At 36.1% G+C, this 18,155-nt stretch overlaps 1 protein-coding gene across 1 annotated transcript in view; it reads right to left on the bottom strand.

Annotated features, from left to right (window-relative positions):
• LOC146969653 (M1-specific T cell receptor alpha chain-like) overlaps positions 1-16,424 on the bottom strand; it is a 73,388-nt gene extending 56,964 nt beyond the window's left edge. Inside the window, exons 1-2 of the mRNA XM_085804456.1 lie at positions 16,380-16,424; positions 8,249-8,300 (exon numbers count right to left, since the gene is read on the bottom strand). Of these exons, the coding sequence (XP_085660582.1) occupies positions 8,249-8,300; positions 16,380-16,424 (97 nt within the window). The remainder of the gene's footprint in view (positions 1-8,248; positions 8,301-16,379) is intronic.
• Positions 16,425-18,155: the final 1,731 nt, after the last annotated feature.

Below are 18,155 nucleotides of genomic sequence, written 5' to 3'. Positions count from 1 at the left end.
GTGTTTGAGGAACCAGAATAAATAAATAAATGTATAAATAAGGCTTCATAAATGTTCAAATCTTCAATAGTTAAACTGCTGATTAGAACAAGCTCTTAGGTTGTTGTTTTTATATAAAAACATGTATATAACGATGTGTTAGCTACTCACTGGGTTCAATAGTTAAACTGGTTCCAGAGCCAAAGACGATCTTCTGGGTCCCATCATTCACACAACATGAAGCATCAGGACAGAAACTCACAGACCAGCTGAACCAACTACTCAGTTTAACATGGTGTCATTTATCTAAATAACCTGCTGCTGGATTTAAAATATCAGTTTAAACATTTATCAATTCAGTCTAAAGGATTAAAGAAGATGAACAAAGTAGTTTCTGTTATTGAGTCTGGATTTAACTCTGATCAACTGTTTCTCAGTACTGGATACTACACATATCACATGTTTTTATTTTTCTGACTACTTTATGTTTATAGCTCTTTATGTTTATTCTAATAGTATTGATAATATTTAACAGAACTTACTGGATTCAATGTTTAATCTGGTTCCACGTCCAAACAGGATCTTATATTGACCTCCAGTCGTCACACAACATGAAGCTCAGTGACACAAACTCAGACTCAACTACAACTCATTTAGAAACAGTTTGTGTTTGTAGAACCAGAAGAAAAAAGATAAGAAATGGATAAATAAATAAATAAATGAATAAATAAGGCTTCATCAATATTAAATCTTCAATGTTAAACTGATGAGAAGTTCAAACTTTTACTTTTCTTTCTTTAGAGTTTTACATCAATGATTCTATTCAATACAAACTAGTTTTTAAAATGACATTTACATAACAATGTGTTAGTTACTCACTGGGTTGAGTAGTTAAACTGCTGATTAGAACTAGCTCTTAGTTTATATATATATATATATATATATATATATATATATATAAACATTGATATAACAATGCATGTCAGTACTCACTGGGTTCAATAGTTAACCTGGTTCCACTGCCAAACGTCATCTTCTGGGTCCCAGTGTTCACACAACATGAAGCATCAGGACACAAACTCTGAGACTTTTTCTGAACAAGCTTCCACTGTCTTTTAAGATAAATATCAATTTTAAATATTTTATAAATTCTATAAAGGCTTGGTGAAGATGATCCACATGATTTAACGAATTAAATATCTTTAAATATTGTTTTAACTTGGTGACAGAGTTGAACTGATTGATTCTATATTTAATAATATTGACCTGACTCTGATCAATGGTATAGATCCTGTCAGCAGCCGATCACACTGACTTTATATTACTGCAGTTTTATGCTCCAGATATAATCAAGACTTCTTAGTATTATTATTATTAATAATGATGCTGCATATGAATAATATTTACTCACTGGGTTCAACAGTTAATCTGGTTCCACTTCCAAAGAAGATCTTATTTCCACCACCTCCAGTCTTCACACAACATGAAGCATCAAGACACAAACTCATAGACCAGCTGAACCACAACGACTCAGTTTTATAATAACCTGCTGCTGTATTTAAAATATCAATTTCAAACATTTTATAAATTCTATCTGAAGGATTAAAGAAGATGAACAAAGTCATTTATGTTATTGAGTCTGGATTTAACTCTGATCAACTACTTCTCAGTATTGGATACTACACATATCACATATTTTTATTTTTCAATCTATTTTATGTTTATAGCACATATAGTTAACTCTGTTTTTAATCATATTGATAATTTAACAGAACTCACTGGCTTCAATAGTTAATCTGGTTCCACGTCCAAACGTCATCTTATATCCACCTCCAGTCTTCACACAACATGAAGCTCAGTGACACAAACTCAGACTGAACTACAACTCATCACAAACAGTTTGTGTTTGTAGAACCAAAAGAAAAAAGATAATAAATGGATAAATAAATAAATAAGGCTTCATCAATATTAAATCTTCAATGTTAAACTGATGAGAAGTTCAAACTTTTACTTTTCTTTAGACTTTTACATCAATGATTCTATTCAATAAAAACTAGTTTTTAAAATGACATTTACATAACAATGTGTTAGTTACTCACTGGGCTGAATAGTTAAACTGCTGATTAGAACTAGCTTTTAGTTTGTTTTATATATATAAAAACATTTATATAACAATGTGTTAGTTACTCACTGGGTTCAATAGTTAAACTGCTGATTAGAACTAGCTTTTAGTTTGTTTTATATGTATAAAAACATTTACATAACAATGTGTTAGTTACTCACTGGGTTCAATAGTTAAACTGGTTCCACTGCCAAAGACGATCTTTTGGTTCCCATCATTCACACAACATGAAACATCAAGACACAAACTCATCTTTACTTGTGACTCTTATTCTGAATAATCTGCTGCTCTTTTAAGATAAATATCACTTTTGAATATTTTATGAATTTTTAGAAAGGATTGATGAAGATGAGCAGAATAATGTCTGTTATGAAATGTTATGAATGGATTTAACTCTGATCAACTATTTCTCAATATTTGATTATGATTGTGTATTTTTATTTTTCAATCTACTTCATGTTCATAGCTCATATAGTTAACTCTGTTTTTAATAATATTCATAATTTAACAGAACTTACTGGATTCAATAGTTAAACTGGTTCCACTGCCAAAGACGATTCTGTTTGCATTTCCAGATGTCACACAACATGAAGCTCAGTGACACAAACTCAGACTGAACTGAACCAAACTTAGTTTTAAGGAAACATTCTGCCCAAATACAATATTAATAATATACAATGGTAGGGCTGGGACGATATGCTTTTCTCCCGATTCGATTCTTCTACGATGTTTTGGATGGCGATTTGATTTAAATTGCGATTCTACGATATTGCCGATTCTCTAGATTTTTAGTCTTTAGCATTTTTAACATTTATCTGCACACAAATACTGTAGGAGCCTTTAAATGAACATACTCCATTATAAAGTGAACTTAAACCCTTTTCACAACCTGGACTCTCTGTATGTAAAAAAGGCAAACTAATGCACATTGCACAATATTTTAAAAAATTCAAAAAAATCGATTTAGAAATCGTCAAAAAAGATATTGCGATATATATGTGAATCGATTTTTTCTCCCACCTCTATACAATATAGCCTAGATGTTAAAGTGGAGGGAAGAACAAACTTTATGTTTAACGTGAATGATTGTGTTCAGTAAAAAGCAGTTAAATGAGTTGTTTTAGGTTTTATATCAAAGCTTGTGTTAACTTGTGTGTGTCGCTACTCACTGGGTTCAACAGTTAATCTGGTTCCTTTTCCAAAGAAGAGTTTATACTGAGTCCCACCGCCCGTCGTCACACAACAACACACACCAACACACAAACTCTGACTCAACAACCGCACGGAGAAACAAGCTAACATCTGTTTTATAGCAGCTTCATCCCATCTGCCATAGCTGAACTAAATAAGACAATGAAAAGAACATAACCAGGGGGAATGTAGATGTAAATGTGGGGTGCGGGGTCTTATGTCTTATGTTTTTTTATGTTCTTATGTCTCTATGTAATTGAGGTGTATGAAATGTGGGAATGTATGTTAATGTATGTAAGTTGCACTTCTCGAGGTCGCTCTGTACCAAATGGTGAAAACAATTTTCCTTGGAAAGGACAAATAAACTCATCTATCTATCTAGATTAGAGTTAAACTATAATAGGGTTAGGGTTAGGCATGGAGGCAGTGATGTTATACATTGATCAGTGATTGATCTGATCTGATCTAAACACCAGAAGATTCAATCAAAGAAACGTGTTGAAACATTTGTTTTTTACAGTTTTTCCCTTCAACTCAAACTGAACCAAACATTTTAAATCACACGGTTCTACTCTGACATGATGTTACAGTTATATATTATAATTGATCAACATTTAGAGGTTTAGAGCTGCGTTTTTAACATCCACGGACTGACAATAAAGAAATGGACTCACTGTCGCCGACGACGATGAGTTCGGTGCCGCGTCCAAAACTCAGCTTCTCTCCAGCCGAGGAATAAGACCCACAGTCTGAGAGCTCAGCGCACAAACCTCACACTGACACACACACACTAACTACACTAACTACACTACTGATAGATACGACAAGACAAGACAAGACCAGACAAGACCAGACCAGACAAACCTCCAAGCAGCTTAACTAATATTGAATGTTTATCTTGCATTTTCTCTCTTTTTAATATATATAGGGTTAGTTTTATGTTGTTTTTTCATTCTGTAAATGAAATGTGTGTTGAGTGTTTGTGTCTTTAGGAGGAAACTTGACTTGACCTGACCAGCCCTTAGGGGTTAACCCTAACCCTTTATCTACTGTTACTTTGTATGTCTTCAGTTGTTGTCGTTCCACTTTCTAATCTGCCGTTTATCTGCTAAATAAAATACTAAATAAAAAAATACAAGATGGAGATGAAGATGAAGATGAGACTTACTGGACTGAACCACCAACACAGAACCAGAACCAAACAGCAGCTTCTCACGAGCTCCAGTTGTCACACACTGACAGAGCTCTGCACAAAAACACCACACACAGACACACTACACACTATACAACACAGAGGGCTGCAGAGTGACCAGAGGTCAGAGGTCAGAGGTTAAATAAAGACCAACTGGCTCCAGATGTAAAAGCAAGCTATTTTTTTTGAGCTATCAAATAAAGGCAAAAACGCCAAAAAAAGAAGAAAAGAAAAGCAGCAGCGACTCACTGGACTCGATGGTCAAACTGGTTCCAGCTCCAAACAACATCTTGTTTCCACTTCCACTTGTCGCACAACACGAAGCTTCACGACAAAAACTCTACATCTTACCAAGAACATTTGTCTTATTTCTAGTCAAAACTAATCTCATTCTACTTAAAATCAGACTCATCACATAAAAAGCAGCTTGTTTTTAGACACTTTTTACTTCTTTCTACTTTACTTTTACTTTACTTCTTTACTTTTTTTCTACTGATTTCAAGTGAAAATTAGTTTGAAACAAGTGAAAATCATCTAAAAACAAGTTAATTTGTAGGTGATGAGTCTTATTTTAAGTGGAAAGAGATTAGTTTAGACTAGAAATGAGACATTTTGACAACAAATAAGACAAATATTCTTGGAAAGATTTTGAGTTTTTGCAGTGCAACAGGACGAAAACTGAACAAAGACCTGAACAACTAACCAGGCACCAAGACCCACTAGGACTGAACCAGATCTAATGAACCCAGTTCAAAACTAATTGGACTCATTTGAAAACAAAAAGAACTCGTTTACAAGAAGATTTTCTTTCTTTTCTTTCTTTCTAATGAACTTTTCAGCCGTATTGATGATCAGCAGCTACTCACTGGGTTCAACCATCAGTCTGGTTCCACTTCCAAACCACATCTTGTATCCAGACGTCACACAACACGAAGCACCGGGACAGAAACTCAAACCTCAGACCTGTTCTTCTTCAACATCTGAATCCTGATGTTTCTACCGGAGCAACGTGAACCAGAGTCCAAACCCGACGTCTTCAGGTTAAAGCAGCGGTTTCTACTTCATACATCTGCACTAACATCAGACTTTTATATTTATCAGTATTTCCTTCCTTCCATGTAACTTTGACAAATAAAGTCTTTGAAACGTGAAACTTGTTGAATGAACTGAACGTCTTCACTGCGTCCTTATAATTTGTGTTGGTGTGAAGTTTCTCAGCTCGTTCAACAGGAAGAAACTTCTAAATAAAACTACATTAAAACACCACATCTGCTCCTCTTTTTGGTTTGAAAGTTTAGTTTTCTGATCCTTTCACAATAAAAGTCTGAGATTAAGAAAAACAGACCCAGGATCAGCTGATTGGACCGCTTCACTGTCCTCTAAGAAAACCAGACTTGTGATCCTCTACTTGGACTTGACTGTTGAATAATTAAACTCACGGTTGTGGACCCTCAGTCTGGTCCCAGGTCCAAACAGCAGTTGACCTGTCGTCCCCCCAGCATTCACACAGTGACACAGAGCAGAACAACAACTGGTCCTGGTTCAGCTTCAAATCCACCGTTTACTGTCTTATTCTGATATAATATTTAATTTAATCTTCACCTTTGTAAACCGGAGCGCTGTGACCAAAGAAGCTCCCACAAGGATTAATAAAGTCTATTCTCTTCTCTTCTCTTCTCTTCTTTCAACCTTTCTGCTTCTGCAGGTTGAGAGAATCTGACTGGTTGAGTTAACGAAGCTTCAAACCAACTCCTCAGTCAGATGGACACATGAACAATCAATCAATAGATCAATAGATCAATAATTAAACTCACGGTTGTGGACCCTCAGTCTGGTCCCAGGTCCAAACAGCAGTCGACCCGTCGTCCCCCCAAGATTCACACAGTGACACAGAGCAGAGCAAAAACTGATCCTGGTTCAGATTCAAATCCACCGTTTACTGTCTTATTCTGATATATATATATATATATATATATATATATATATATATATATATATATATATATATAATATTCTCTACCTTTGTAAACCGGAGCGCTGTGACCAAAGAAGCTCCCACAAGGGATTAATAAAGTCTATTCTCTTCTCTTCTATTCTCTTCTCTTTTTCTTTCTTTCTATGAAGGTTCAACCAGACCATATTGTCCTGTACATATGGTTTCTACAGAACTATGAGTTTCTCTGTAGCATGAACTACTCAACAGTTATGAAGAAACATAACAAAGCCAGTAACAGCTAACAAACACTCATATACATAAACACATCAATACACCACCAGAGTCCATGTTACGTCTCAGTGAGGGATGTTGAAGCTCAGTCCAGAGGAAACTGGTTGCCATCCCTTTGTAAAACCCTCCAAGTCATCATGAAGGCTAGAAGTCTATTCTATTCTCTTCTCTTCTTTAAAACGTTCTGCTTCTGCAGGTTGAGAGAATCTGATTCGTTGAGTTAACGAAGCTTCAAAGCAACTCTTTAGTCAGATGGACACATGAACAATCAATAGATCAGTAATTAAACTCACGGTTGTGGACCCTCAGTCTGGTCCCAGGTCCAAACAGGACTTTACCGTAACCAGACCCAGAGTTCACACACTGACACAGAGCAGAGCAACAACTGGTCCTGGTTCAGCTGCTCTGTTGGAACTCTAACTTTTATAAATGAATCATGAAGTCGTGGACTCGTGGACTCGTGGACTCGTGGAGCGGCTTCAGGTCCAGAGGAACTGGTTCTGACCGGAGTTAAAGGACTCACGGTTGTGAGGATGGTGATAGCGATGAAAACTAGCTTTTTTAGCTAACTCGGGTGCATTTACATTTGTTTTGTTTTTTTACAATGTTTTATTAATGTACAGAGGTGCAACTGGGTCACTTCAACCAGGACTAAACCCACAAGAAACAACTGAGCACTCGATATAACAAGATATAACAAGATATAACAAGATATACCAAGATATACCAAGATATAACAAGATATACCAAGATATAACAAGATATAACAAGATATAACAAGATATACCAAGATATACCAAGATATAACAAGATATACCAAGATATAACAAGATATAACAAGATATAACAAGATATACCAAGATATAACAAGATATAACAAGATATAACAAGATATAACGCACACCGCGTGGAAACGTTAGTTGTTGTGCACCTTTATTAAACCTCTGCATTATATCGAGTTGTTTCTTTTGGGTTTAGTCCTGGTTGAAGTGACCCACCTGCAGCTTTCTATTACCGGTCCTGTCAGAGAGCAGCGATTCACCGGATGAAGAGCAACAGCACCCTCCTTTTATTCCTTTTATTATGTACATCGTCCCTTGTCAAATAAATTAAACTGAACTGAACTGAACTGAACTGAACTGAAGTGAGGAACTGGTTCTGACTGGAGTTAAAGGACTCACGGTTCTGGACCCTCAGTCTGGTCCCGGGTCCAAACAGCAGCCGAGCAGCAGAACCGGTTCCAGTCGCACCGCAGGACGCAGCACGACGAAAACTGATCTGAGTTTCTGCTGCTCTCACTCTGTTTATAAACGGATCAATCAGATCTGATCGATCGGTGATTAGCTGTAAAATGTTCCAACTCCTGATCAACTGGTTTGTTTTTATTGAATCTTTATTCTTCATTTCAGGATTTTAGTTTTGTCACTGACTGAAAACTTCAGGTCAGACTCAGAATAATCATATTAGATTAGATTATTATTAATGAGATGATAATCAATAATGAAACACTGGTTCTGGATCAGTCCAGTTCACTCACCGGTCTCTACCGTCACCTGGACCCCGGTGCCGAACACGGTGGTGTAGCCTCCCTGACCAGTCACACAGACACACACAGCTCAACAAAAACCTCTCGCTACACTCACACTTAAAGGTGTATTGCAAATGCACATAATCCTGGTTGTGTGTATTGTGTATTGCAAAGCTGTATTTAACTGTACTGTAAATGAGTGTTTAGTAGTAATTATTCTACTTAGCTGGGATCGTCTCAGAGTGAGACACCACAGTGGAAAGAAGTCCTGGACTTTTCTGTCTTATCCTGTATTTCTTTTCTACTGACAAATAAATCAAATCAAACACCAGTCGCTCCTCTGGCTCCACTGGGACCAGTTGAACCCTAAACCTGCTGCTTCACTGGTTCTGGTTCATTTTAACATTATGATCCTTATTCATTGATATTAATTAACTAACTCACACATGTTTCTTACAGTAGAATCAGTGAAACACCGGCTTCATTATTTCCTTCTGAGATCAGCCCCGACTGTAACTGTCAGCCCCTTTAAATCCAGGTTAAAAACATTTCTCTTTTCACATGCTTCTAGCTGAGAACTTAAAACTTTATCTATTTTATTTTATTTTACTTTTATTTGCTCTTGTTGCTTTTAACTCTGTTTTTAGTGTTTTGTTTGTTTTTATTCTGTCTTATGCTTCTTTTTTTAATGTTTAGTCTTTATGTAAAGCACATTGAGTTGCCTTGGTATGAAATGAGCTGCTATAGAAATAAAGATGCCTTGTCTTTTGCCTTTTGAGATAAAACACTAATTAAATTGAATCTATTGATCATTGACTGATGTCATCATTAACATTATTACAATTATATATGAACATATTTTATAAGAGTTTGTGAAAGTGTTCTATAATTTACTTCAGCAGACCTGAGCTCTGATTAAACGACGAGTTTAATGAAGATTTAACTTTAATTCTTCTTTGTTTTTGAGGCGAACACGCTTGATCTCATCTTTTTCTACTTTTAACACATTTTAGGAACGCCTAAAAGTATATTTATATATGTTGATGTTTTCTTCCACTTCATTGTTCACCAGAGTTTAGTGATATTATTATTATAACAAACACATTCTTCAACCTGCATCAACAGAAACTTTTTAAAGTCTTAAAAGTTTTTCTCACCAGTTTCCACAGTCAGTCTGGTTCCTCCGCCAAAATAAAGCTGAGCTGCTCCCTGATTCACACTGTGACCGACACCGGGACGAATACCGATGCTGCTTCATATCAACTCTGAGTTTTAACATAAACCGTGACTCTGCACTGCAAAAACTCTACATCTTTACAAGAATATTTGTCTTATTTCTTGTCAAAATGTCTCATTTCTAGTCAAAACTAAACTCTTTCCACTTAAAATAAGACTCATCACCTAAAAATGAACTTGTTTTCAGATCATTTTCACTTGTTTCAAACTAATTTCCACTTGAAATAAGTAGAAAAATCTGCCAGTGAAAGCAAGTTTTTTGTGCTTGTTATAAGAAAGAAAAACTTGCCCCATTATTTTAAGTGAAAATCTGCTTGAAAGAAGTAAAAAGTGTCTAAAAACAAGCTGCTTTTATGTGATGAGTCTTATTTTAAGTAGAATGAGATTTGTTTTGACTGGAAATAAGACAAATATTCTTGGTTTTTGCAGTGTGCACTGTAAAACCTTGGTTCTGAGGTCCTCTATAAAAACTACAGGAGCTGAGAAGGGTCAAATGTCCTGCAGCTCAGTGAAGAAACAGAACAAACTTAATAAAAGTGTAAATGTGTGAAAATCTCTCACCAGTTTCCACAGTCAGTCTGGTTCCCCCGCCAAAATAAAGTTTCTCCGCTCCTCTATTCACACTGTGACAAACACTGGGACGAATTCTGCTGCTGCTGCTGTCGACCAGTTGATAGAAACTTCTCTCTCTGACTGCTGCAGGTTTTCATCTAAACCTTTAAACCAGTTTGAGTCTGAATCTGTCAGGTTTTCATCTAAACCTTTAAACCAGTTTGAGTCTGAATCTGTCAGGTTTTCATCTAAACCTTTAAACCAGTTTGAGTCTGAATCTGTCAGGTTTTCATCTAAACCTTTAAACCAGTTTGAGTCTGAATCTGTCAGGTTTTCATCTAAACCTTTAAACCAGTTTGAGTCTGAATCTGTCCCGTTGGTCTCCACTCACACAGACCCACCACTTCCATTCAACTATAAGAAGCTAAAAAGGAATTAGATCTTCTGAGCTTCATCCTGGTCTCACCTCTCCAGAACAAACACAATAAACTCCAATAATCTGATCAATAAATACGTTTTAAAAACATTTAAACTGTAAAATCTCTCACCAGTTTCCACCGTCAGTCTGGTTCCCCCGCCAAAATAAAGTTTCTGTGCCTGATTCTTCACACTGTGACAAACACTGGGACAAAAACTGAGACCGAGACGCTGTGGGAAATTAATCAACTACTTTGTTCAGTAACTTTGAAATAAAGTTTAAATTCTGTTAATTTATTCTGACGGACGGTGGTTTTTATATCAGCTTGGAGTTTTTATATTTCATCAGGTTTTCCACTTTTTTTGATCGCTACTTGTTAGCTACTTGTTCACTTTTTATCTGTTTACATCTGAATGTGAACGTTGTTTTTATCATTTTTAAACATTTTAGAGTTTTGCTCTTTGTGGAAGCTGCTGCTGTCGTTTCCTTTTCATTTTAAATTCATATTATTGGTGTTTAACATCTGCATTGTTTAAATTCTACACGTCTGGAATTAAAACCACTACTACAACAAAAGGGAATCAATTCTCTGGCCATTTATTTTTTTTACAGTGTAAATATTAATCTCACCAGTTTCCACCGTCAGTCTGATTCCTCCACCAAAATAAAGTTTGAATCCTCCCTGGTCCTTCACACTGTGACAAACACCAGGACGAATACTGATGCTGCTTCATATCAACTCTGAGTTTGAACATAAACCGTGACTCTGCACTGTAAAACCTTGGTTCTTTGTCTTAATACAGACTGAGCTGCACTATAAAAACTATAAAAACTACAGAAGCTGAGAAGGGTCAAATGTCCTGCAGCTGATCCTGATTAAACAACGAGTTTAATGAAGATTTGACTTAAATTCTTCTTTGTTTTTGAGGCGAACAGGCTTCATCCCTCCATCTCTCCCAAACAAACACAATAAACTCCAATAATCGGATCAATAAATACGTTTTAAAAACATTTAAAGTGTTAAACTGTAAAAATCTCTCACCAGTTTCCACCGTCAGTCTGGTTCCCCCGCCAAAATAAAGTTTTCCTGCCTGATTATTCACACTGTGACAAACACTGGGACAAAAACTGAGACCTTCACTGTCACCGAGATGCTGTGGGAAATTAATCAACTACTTTGTTCAGTAAGTCTGAAATAAAGTTTAAATAAAGTTTATATCAGCTTGGAGTTTTTTATATTTCATCTGATTTTCCACTTTTATTGATCGATGAATCAATAATTGATCCACAGATGTTTTAACAACATTTAAACTTAAACTCTCATGAAGATGAAGTCGATACGAGAAACTGAATTAAAACGTCTTCTCACCAGTTTCCACTACTACATCAAAATAATCATAAATACATTCTCTGGCCACTTGTTTTTTACAGTGTAAATATTAATCTCACCAGTTTCCACCATCAGTCTGGTTCCCCCGCCAAAATAAAGTTTGAATCCTCCCTGAGTATTCACACTGTGACAAACACTGGGACAAAAACCGCTGCAGTCGCTTTTTATCCGTTTACATCTGAATATTTACGTTATATATATATTTCCTCTTTGTGGAAGCTGCTAAATTCTACACATCTGGAATTAAAACCACTACTACAACAAAAGGGAATAAATTCTCTGGCCACTTATTTTTTTTACAGTGTAAATATTAATCTCACCAGTTTCCACCGTCAGTCTGGTTCCCCCGCCAAAATAAAGTTTCTCCGCTCCTCTATTCACACTGTGACAAACACTGGGACGAATTCTGCTGCTGCTGTCGACCAGTTGATAGAAACTTCTTTCTCTCACTGCTGCAGGTTTTCATCTAAACCTTTAAACCAGTTTGAGTCTGAATCTGTCAGGTTTTCATCTAAACCTTTAAACCAGTTTGAGTCTGAATCTGTCAGGTTTTCATCTAAACCTTTAAACCAGTTTGAGTCTGAATCTGTCAGGTTTTCATCTAAACCTTTAAACCAGTTTGAGTCTGAATCTGTCCCGTTGGTCTCCACTCACACAGACCCACCACTTCCATTCAACTATAAGAAGCTAAAAAGGAATTAGATCTTCTGAACTTCATCCTGGTCTCACCTCTCCAGAACAAACACAATAAACTCCAATAATCGGATCAATAAATACGTTTTAAAAACATTTAAAGTGTTAAACTGTAAAAATCTCTCACCAGTTTCCACCGTCAGTCTGGTTCCCCCGCCAAAATAAAGTTTCTCTGCCTGATTCTTCACACTGTGACAAACACTGGGACAAAAACTGAGACCGAGACGCTGTGGGAAATTAATCAACTACTTTGTTCAGTAAGTTTGAAATAAAGTTTAAATTCTGTTAATTTATTCTGACGGACGGTGGTTTTTATATCAGCTTGGAGTTTTTATATTTCATCAGGTTTTCCACTTTTTTTGATCGCTACTTGTTAGCTACTTGTTCACTTTTTATCCGTTTACATCTGAATATGAACGTGTTTTTATCATTTTGAAACATTTTAGAGTTTTTCTCTTTGTGGAAGCTGCTGCTGTCGTTTCCTTTTCATTTTAAATTCATATTATTGGTGTTTAACATCTGCATTGTTTAAATTCTACACGTCTGGAATTAAAACCACTAGTACAACAAAAGGGAATCAATTCTCTGGCCACTTATTTTTTACAGTGTAAATATTAATCTCACCAGTTTCCACCGTCAGTCTGGTTCCTCCACCAAAATAAAGTTTGAATCCTCCCTGATTCTTCACACTGTGACCGACACCGGGACGAATACCGATGCTGCTTCATATCAACTCTGAGTTTGAACATAAACCGTGACTCTGCACTGTAAAACCTTGGTTCTTTGTCTTAATACAGACTGAGCTGCACTATAAAAACTATAAAAACTACAGAAGCTGAGAAGGGTCAAATGTCCTGCAGCTGATCCTGATTAAACAACGAGTTTAATGAAGATTTGACTTAAATTCTTCTTTGTTTTTGAGGCGAACAGGCTTCATCCCTCCATCTCTCCCAAACAAACACAATAAACTCCAATAATCGGATCAATAAATACGTTTTAAAAACATTTAAACTGTAAAATCTCTTACCAGTTTCCACCGTCAGTCTGGTTCCCCCGCCAAAATAAAGTTTCTGTGCCTGATTCTTCACACTGTGACAAACACTGGGACAAAAACTGAGACCTTCACTGTCACCGAGACGCTGTGGGAAATTAATCAACTACTTTGTTCAGTAAGTTTGAAATAAAGTTTAAATAAAGTTTATATCAGCTTGGAGTTTTTTATATTTCATCTGATTTTCCACTTTTATTGATCGATGAATCAATAATTGATCCACAGATGTTTTAACAACATTTAAACTTAAACTGTCATGAAGATGAAGTCGATACGAGAAACTGAATTAAAACGTCTTCTCACCAGTTTCCACTACTACATCAAAATAATCATAAATACATTCTCTGGCCACTTGTTTTTTACAGTGTAAATAATAATCTCACCAGTTTCCACCGTCAGTCTGGTTCCTCCGCCAAAATAAAGTTTAAATCCCTGGTTCTTCACACTGTGACTCAGACTGGGACAAAAACTGCTGCAGTCACTTTTTATCTCTTTACATCTGAATGTGAACGTTGTTTTTATCATTTTAAAATGTTTTAGAGTTTTGCTCTTTGTGGAAGCTGCTGCTGTCGTTTCCTTTTCATTTTAAATTCATATTATTGGTGTTTAACATCTGCATTGTTTCAATTCTACACATCTGGAATTAAAACCACTACTACAACAAAAGGGAATCAATTCTCTGGCCACTTATTTTTTACAGTGTAAATATTAATCTCACCAGTTTCCACCGTCAGTCTGGTTCCCCCGCCAAAATAAAGTTTGAATCCCTGATCCTTCACACTGTGACAAACACCGGGACAAAAACTGCTGCTGCTGTCGTTTCCTTTTCATTTTACATTTTTATTATTGGTGTTTAACATCTGCATTGTTTAAGTTCTACACATCTGGAATTAATCCCATGACTACAACACTAATAAATAATAGTAATAAATTCTCTGGCCACTTCTTTTTACAGTGTAAATATTTGTCTCACCTGGTGAATAGTAAGTAAGGTGTTTGCTTACTTACTATTTGGATTAAAATGTGGCAGGAAATGGTTCATAGTGTAATGGAGGAATGAAATAATAAATGTAACGTCTTTGTGCTAAGATTTTAATTAGAACATATAGTTAAAATTATAGGATAGGTAGGATTAGATCAGTTTATACTTCTTCCTGCTCCTTTTCGCTCATGTAAACTGCGTCGCTTATGAGATGTTACTTTTTTGTGTCTACATTTTTGCTGTTCACTTATTTCCTTATTATATTATTATTTCATCTTATTTATTTTATTTTTTTACATTATCGTTTACATGATCGAAATAAAGATATCAATCAATCAATCAATCAATCAATCAATCAATCAATCAATCAAACCTGTTTGCACCGTCAGTCTGGTTCCTCCACCAAAGTAAAGTCTGTTTCCTCCCTGGTCCTTCACACTGTGACTCAGACTGGGACAAAAACTGCTGCTGTCACTTTTTATCTCTTTACATCTGAATATGAACGTTGTTTTTATCATTTTGAAACATTTTAAAGTTTTGCTCTTTTCATTTTAAATTCATATTATTCTTGTTAAACATCTGCATTGTTTAAATTCTTCACATCTGGAATTAAAACCACTACTACAACACTAACACTTTTAAAAATAGACTTGATCAATGTTGGTCAAACAAGGACTTTTTATATAATTACAGGGCAAGGGTAGGAATTATTCTGTTTTGTGTTTCTCTCTCTTTCTTGTTTTTGTTTTTCTTTTGTAGTTTTCTTGAGATTTTTGGGGATTATTCTGTTCTATGTATTTTAGTGATTATGTATGGGTTGGTATATTTGTGTTTAATTTTTGTATGTTGTTGTTGATTTATTTGAGTCTGATGTAAAGGATTTTTATCCTGTATCAGATGTTTTTCATTAAATTTCATTAAATTTCATTAAATTTCATTAAAACTAATAAATAATACCAATAAATTCTCTGGCCACTTCGTTTTACAGTGTAAATATTAATCTCACCTGTTTGCACCGTCAGTCTGGTTCCTCCACCAAAGTAAAGTGTGTTTCCTCCCTGGCCCGTCACACTGTGACTCACACTGGGACAAAAACTGACGGCTCCAACCCAGACCAGACCATCGGGTTTTCTATGATTCTGGTTTTGTCTCATTGATCTGGTTTGTTTGGTTTTTGTTCAGTTCTGCTCTTAAATATTAGGGCTGGGCCAAAAAGTCGATTTTTATATTAATCGCAATTTTTTTCTGGTGATTTTCTTTTTTTTTTTGGGACGACCAATCTTTATTGTACGATCATGTATTCTTTCTGTGCCATTACACTGGACAAAGTCAAACCGGCCTGTTGTGTTGGTTTGTTGACAGATATCTACGTGAACAAACCAACACAACAGACAAACTGATGTGATGTGTGTATTGTTTTTTGTAAATATGACTTATGATGTATTGTCAAGTGTTTGGTTCAACCTGCTCTTGTTTAAGGAAAGAAAATCACAATAATTGAAATATAAAATCGCAATACTTGGTAAAATCGAATCGCAATACTTGTTTAATCAGAATCGCAATTTAAATCGAATCGGGATCCAAAAATCTTTAGAGAATTGAATCGGCACAAAAGCGTATCGGCCCAGCCCTACTAAATATCGTGAATCCTGGTTTTGGATTCACACAGATGAAACAGTTTGAGCTTCACTCAGTCTCTCTGTTAGTCGGTGAACTTGATGCTAACATGAACATTAACGTTGATGTTTTCACTGCTTCTTCTAGAATAAGCTGAAGTTTTTATTTTCCACCTTTAGTTGAAGAGAAACAGAAACTCACCGGCTGCTGCTCAGTCACATCCAGTCCAGAAATGTTCCTCAACATCCCAGAATCCTCTTCTGCCTGGTTTCTCACTGGTTGTTTCGCCTCTCAAGTCAACGGACAGAAACTCACTGCTGATTGGTGCAGGCTGAAGTAGCTCCGTAAGCGTAAGCACCGTGTCCAGAAACAACGTTCAGTCTCATCCAGTCAGAGAGGAAAGACTGAGCATCGTCTGCATAGAGGAGAAGCTGAAGGTCTGACAGGAAGCAGAATGAAACAACACTGATCTCTCTCCAGTAGAAACATCTGGAGCAGCTGGTAGAAGATCTTCTCTTCTCTTTGTGTGACAGGAAGTGGAGCGATGACGTCATGTGACCCGGTTCTGAGAGAACTTCACCTGTGGCCTAAAACCCAGTCGATCGGAGTAAACTGCAGCTCTCACTCCTCCTCTATGGGAAACTGCCAATTATAGATTATTGATCATTTACACAGCTGCTACAAACCCATTTCATTTTTCTAATCCATCATTACAAATCATCATCCTAGCCTTGTATGTTTGTTTTATTTACCCACCTATGTTTTTTAATCTGAAATGGAACCAAATCCAGCTACTAGTTGTCAGGGTGGGAGGACGGGGACCCAAACGCAGACAATTTGGAGGAACTTAAAGCAGAAGTAAGTGATATATTTGTGTTAATCTAAGTCTTAAATAGTTGTATCTTCCGACAGCAATCACTTCTATAGAGTGTTTGGTCTGAAACACGGGTCTGTCAGTCACTCTGCTCTGCTCTGAGCCCAGGAGAAAACTTTCCTTGTATCCTACAACCTTTATCCAATGAGGAGAGAGAACGGCATAAAGGGGCAGTCCTCTCTGTGTGTGCAGCCAAATATTGTGGCCCTGTAACATTTACTGTAATGACAACAGTAAAAAAAAAGACTGAGGGACTGAGCTGGAAATACTGAACAGTAAGATTATTAAATATACGTTTATCCATCAGTGAATGTAACAAATTGACAAAAAGCAGCATTAATTAATATTGTTTAATTGTGTTAAGAGCTTTTAATGCGAATAAGAGCTGAGCTGCATATTAGATAGATTGATAGATAGATAGATAGATAGATAGACAGATAGACAGATAGACAGATAGACAGATAGATAGATAGATAGATAGATAGATAGATAGATAGATAGATAGATAGATAGATAGATAGATAGATAGATAGATAGACTTGTATTATTAGACTCAAGGTCCATTTAAAAAAGACAAACAAACACACCTTTTCATCACCTTTCTCCCCTATACAACGACCCTGAATGGAACCAAATCCAGCTCCAAGTTGTCAGGATGGGAGGACGGGGATGCAGATAATATGGAGGAACTTAACTAAAGATAAGTGTTGAAGAGGAGAACAAAAAGGCTTCAAAGTCCAACAGGAAAAGAGCAAAGCATCAACACAAGAGTCAACGGGCCCAGACAGGGGAAAACGAGGAATACGAAGTACAACAGAAAGAAAAAAAATAGCAAAGTTCAAAACATGAAATTTGAGATATACAAAACTCACAGGAAGACACAAAAGGAGGCAGGGTAGGGACCAGTGAGGCTCAGGGAGTACGACACTTATCTTTCTTTTAAAAGACATTTAAAACTATGGTTGAGAGACGGTCAAGTATGTGACCATCTGCTCTGAAACTGTAATGTATGTATTTTATTGTATGCACTGTAATATACTGTATTGTATACTACTACTACTAATACTATGTATTTTATAAGTAGGCATAGGCATCTTTTTTAA

This window comes from Trachurus japonicus, chromosome 17, assembly GCF_045865225.1.
Source record: "Trachurus japonicus isolate A0001 chromosome 17, Traja_1.0".
NCBI lineage: Eukaryota > Metazoa > Chordata > Actinopteri > Carangiformes > Carangidae > Trachurus > Trachurus japonicus.
Note: the sequence above shows the minus strand (reverse complement) of the source record. Positions and strands in the feature narration are given on the sequence as shown.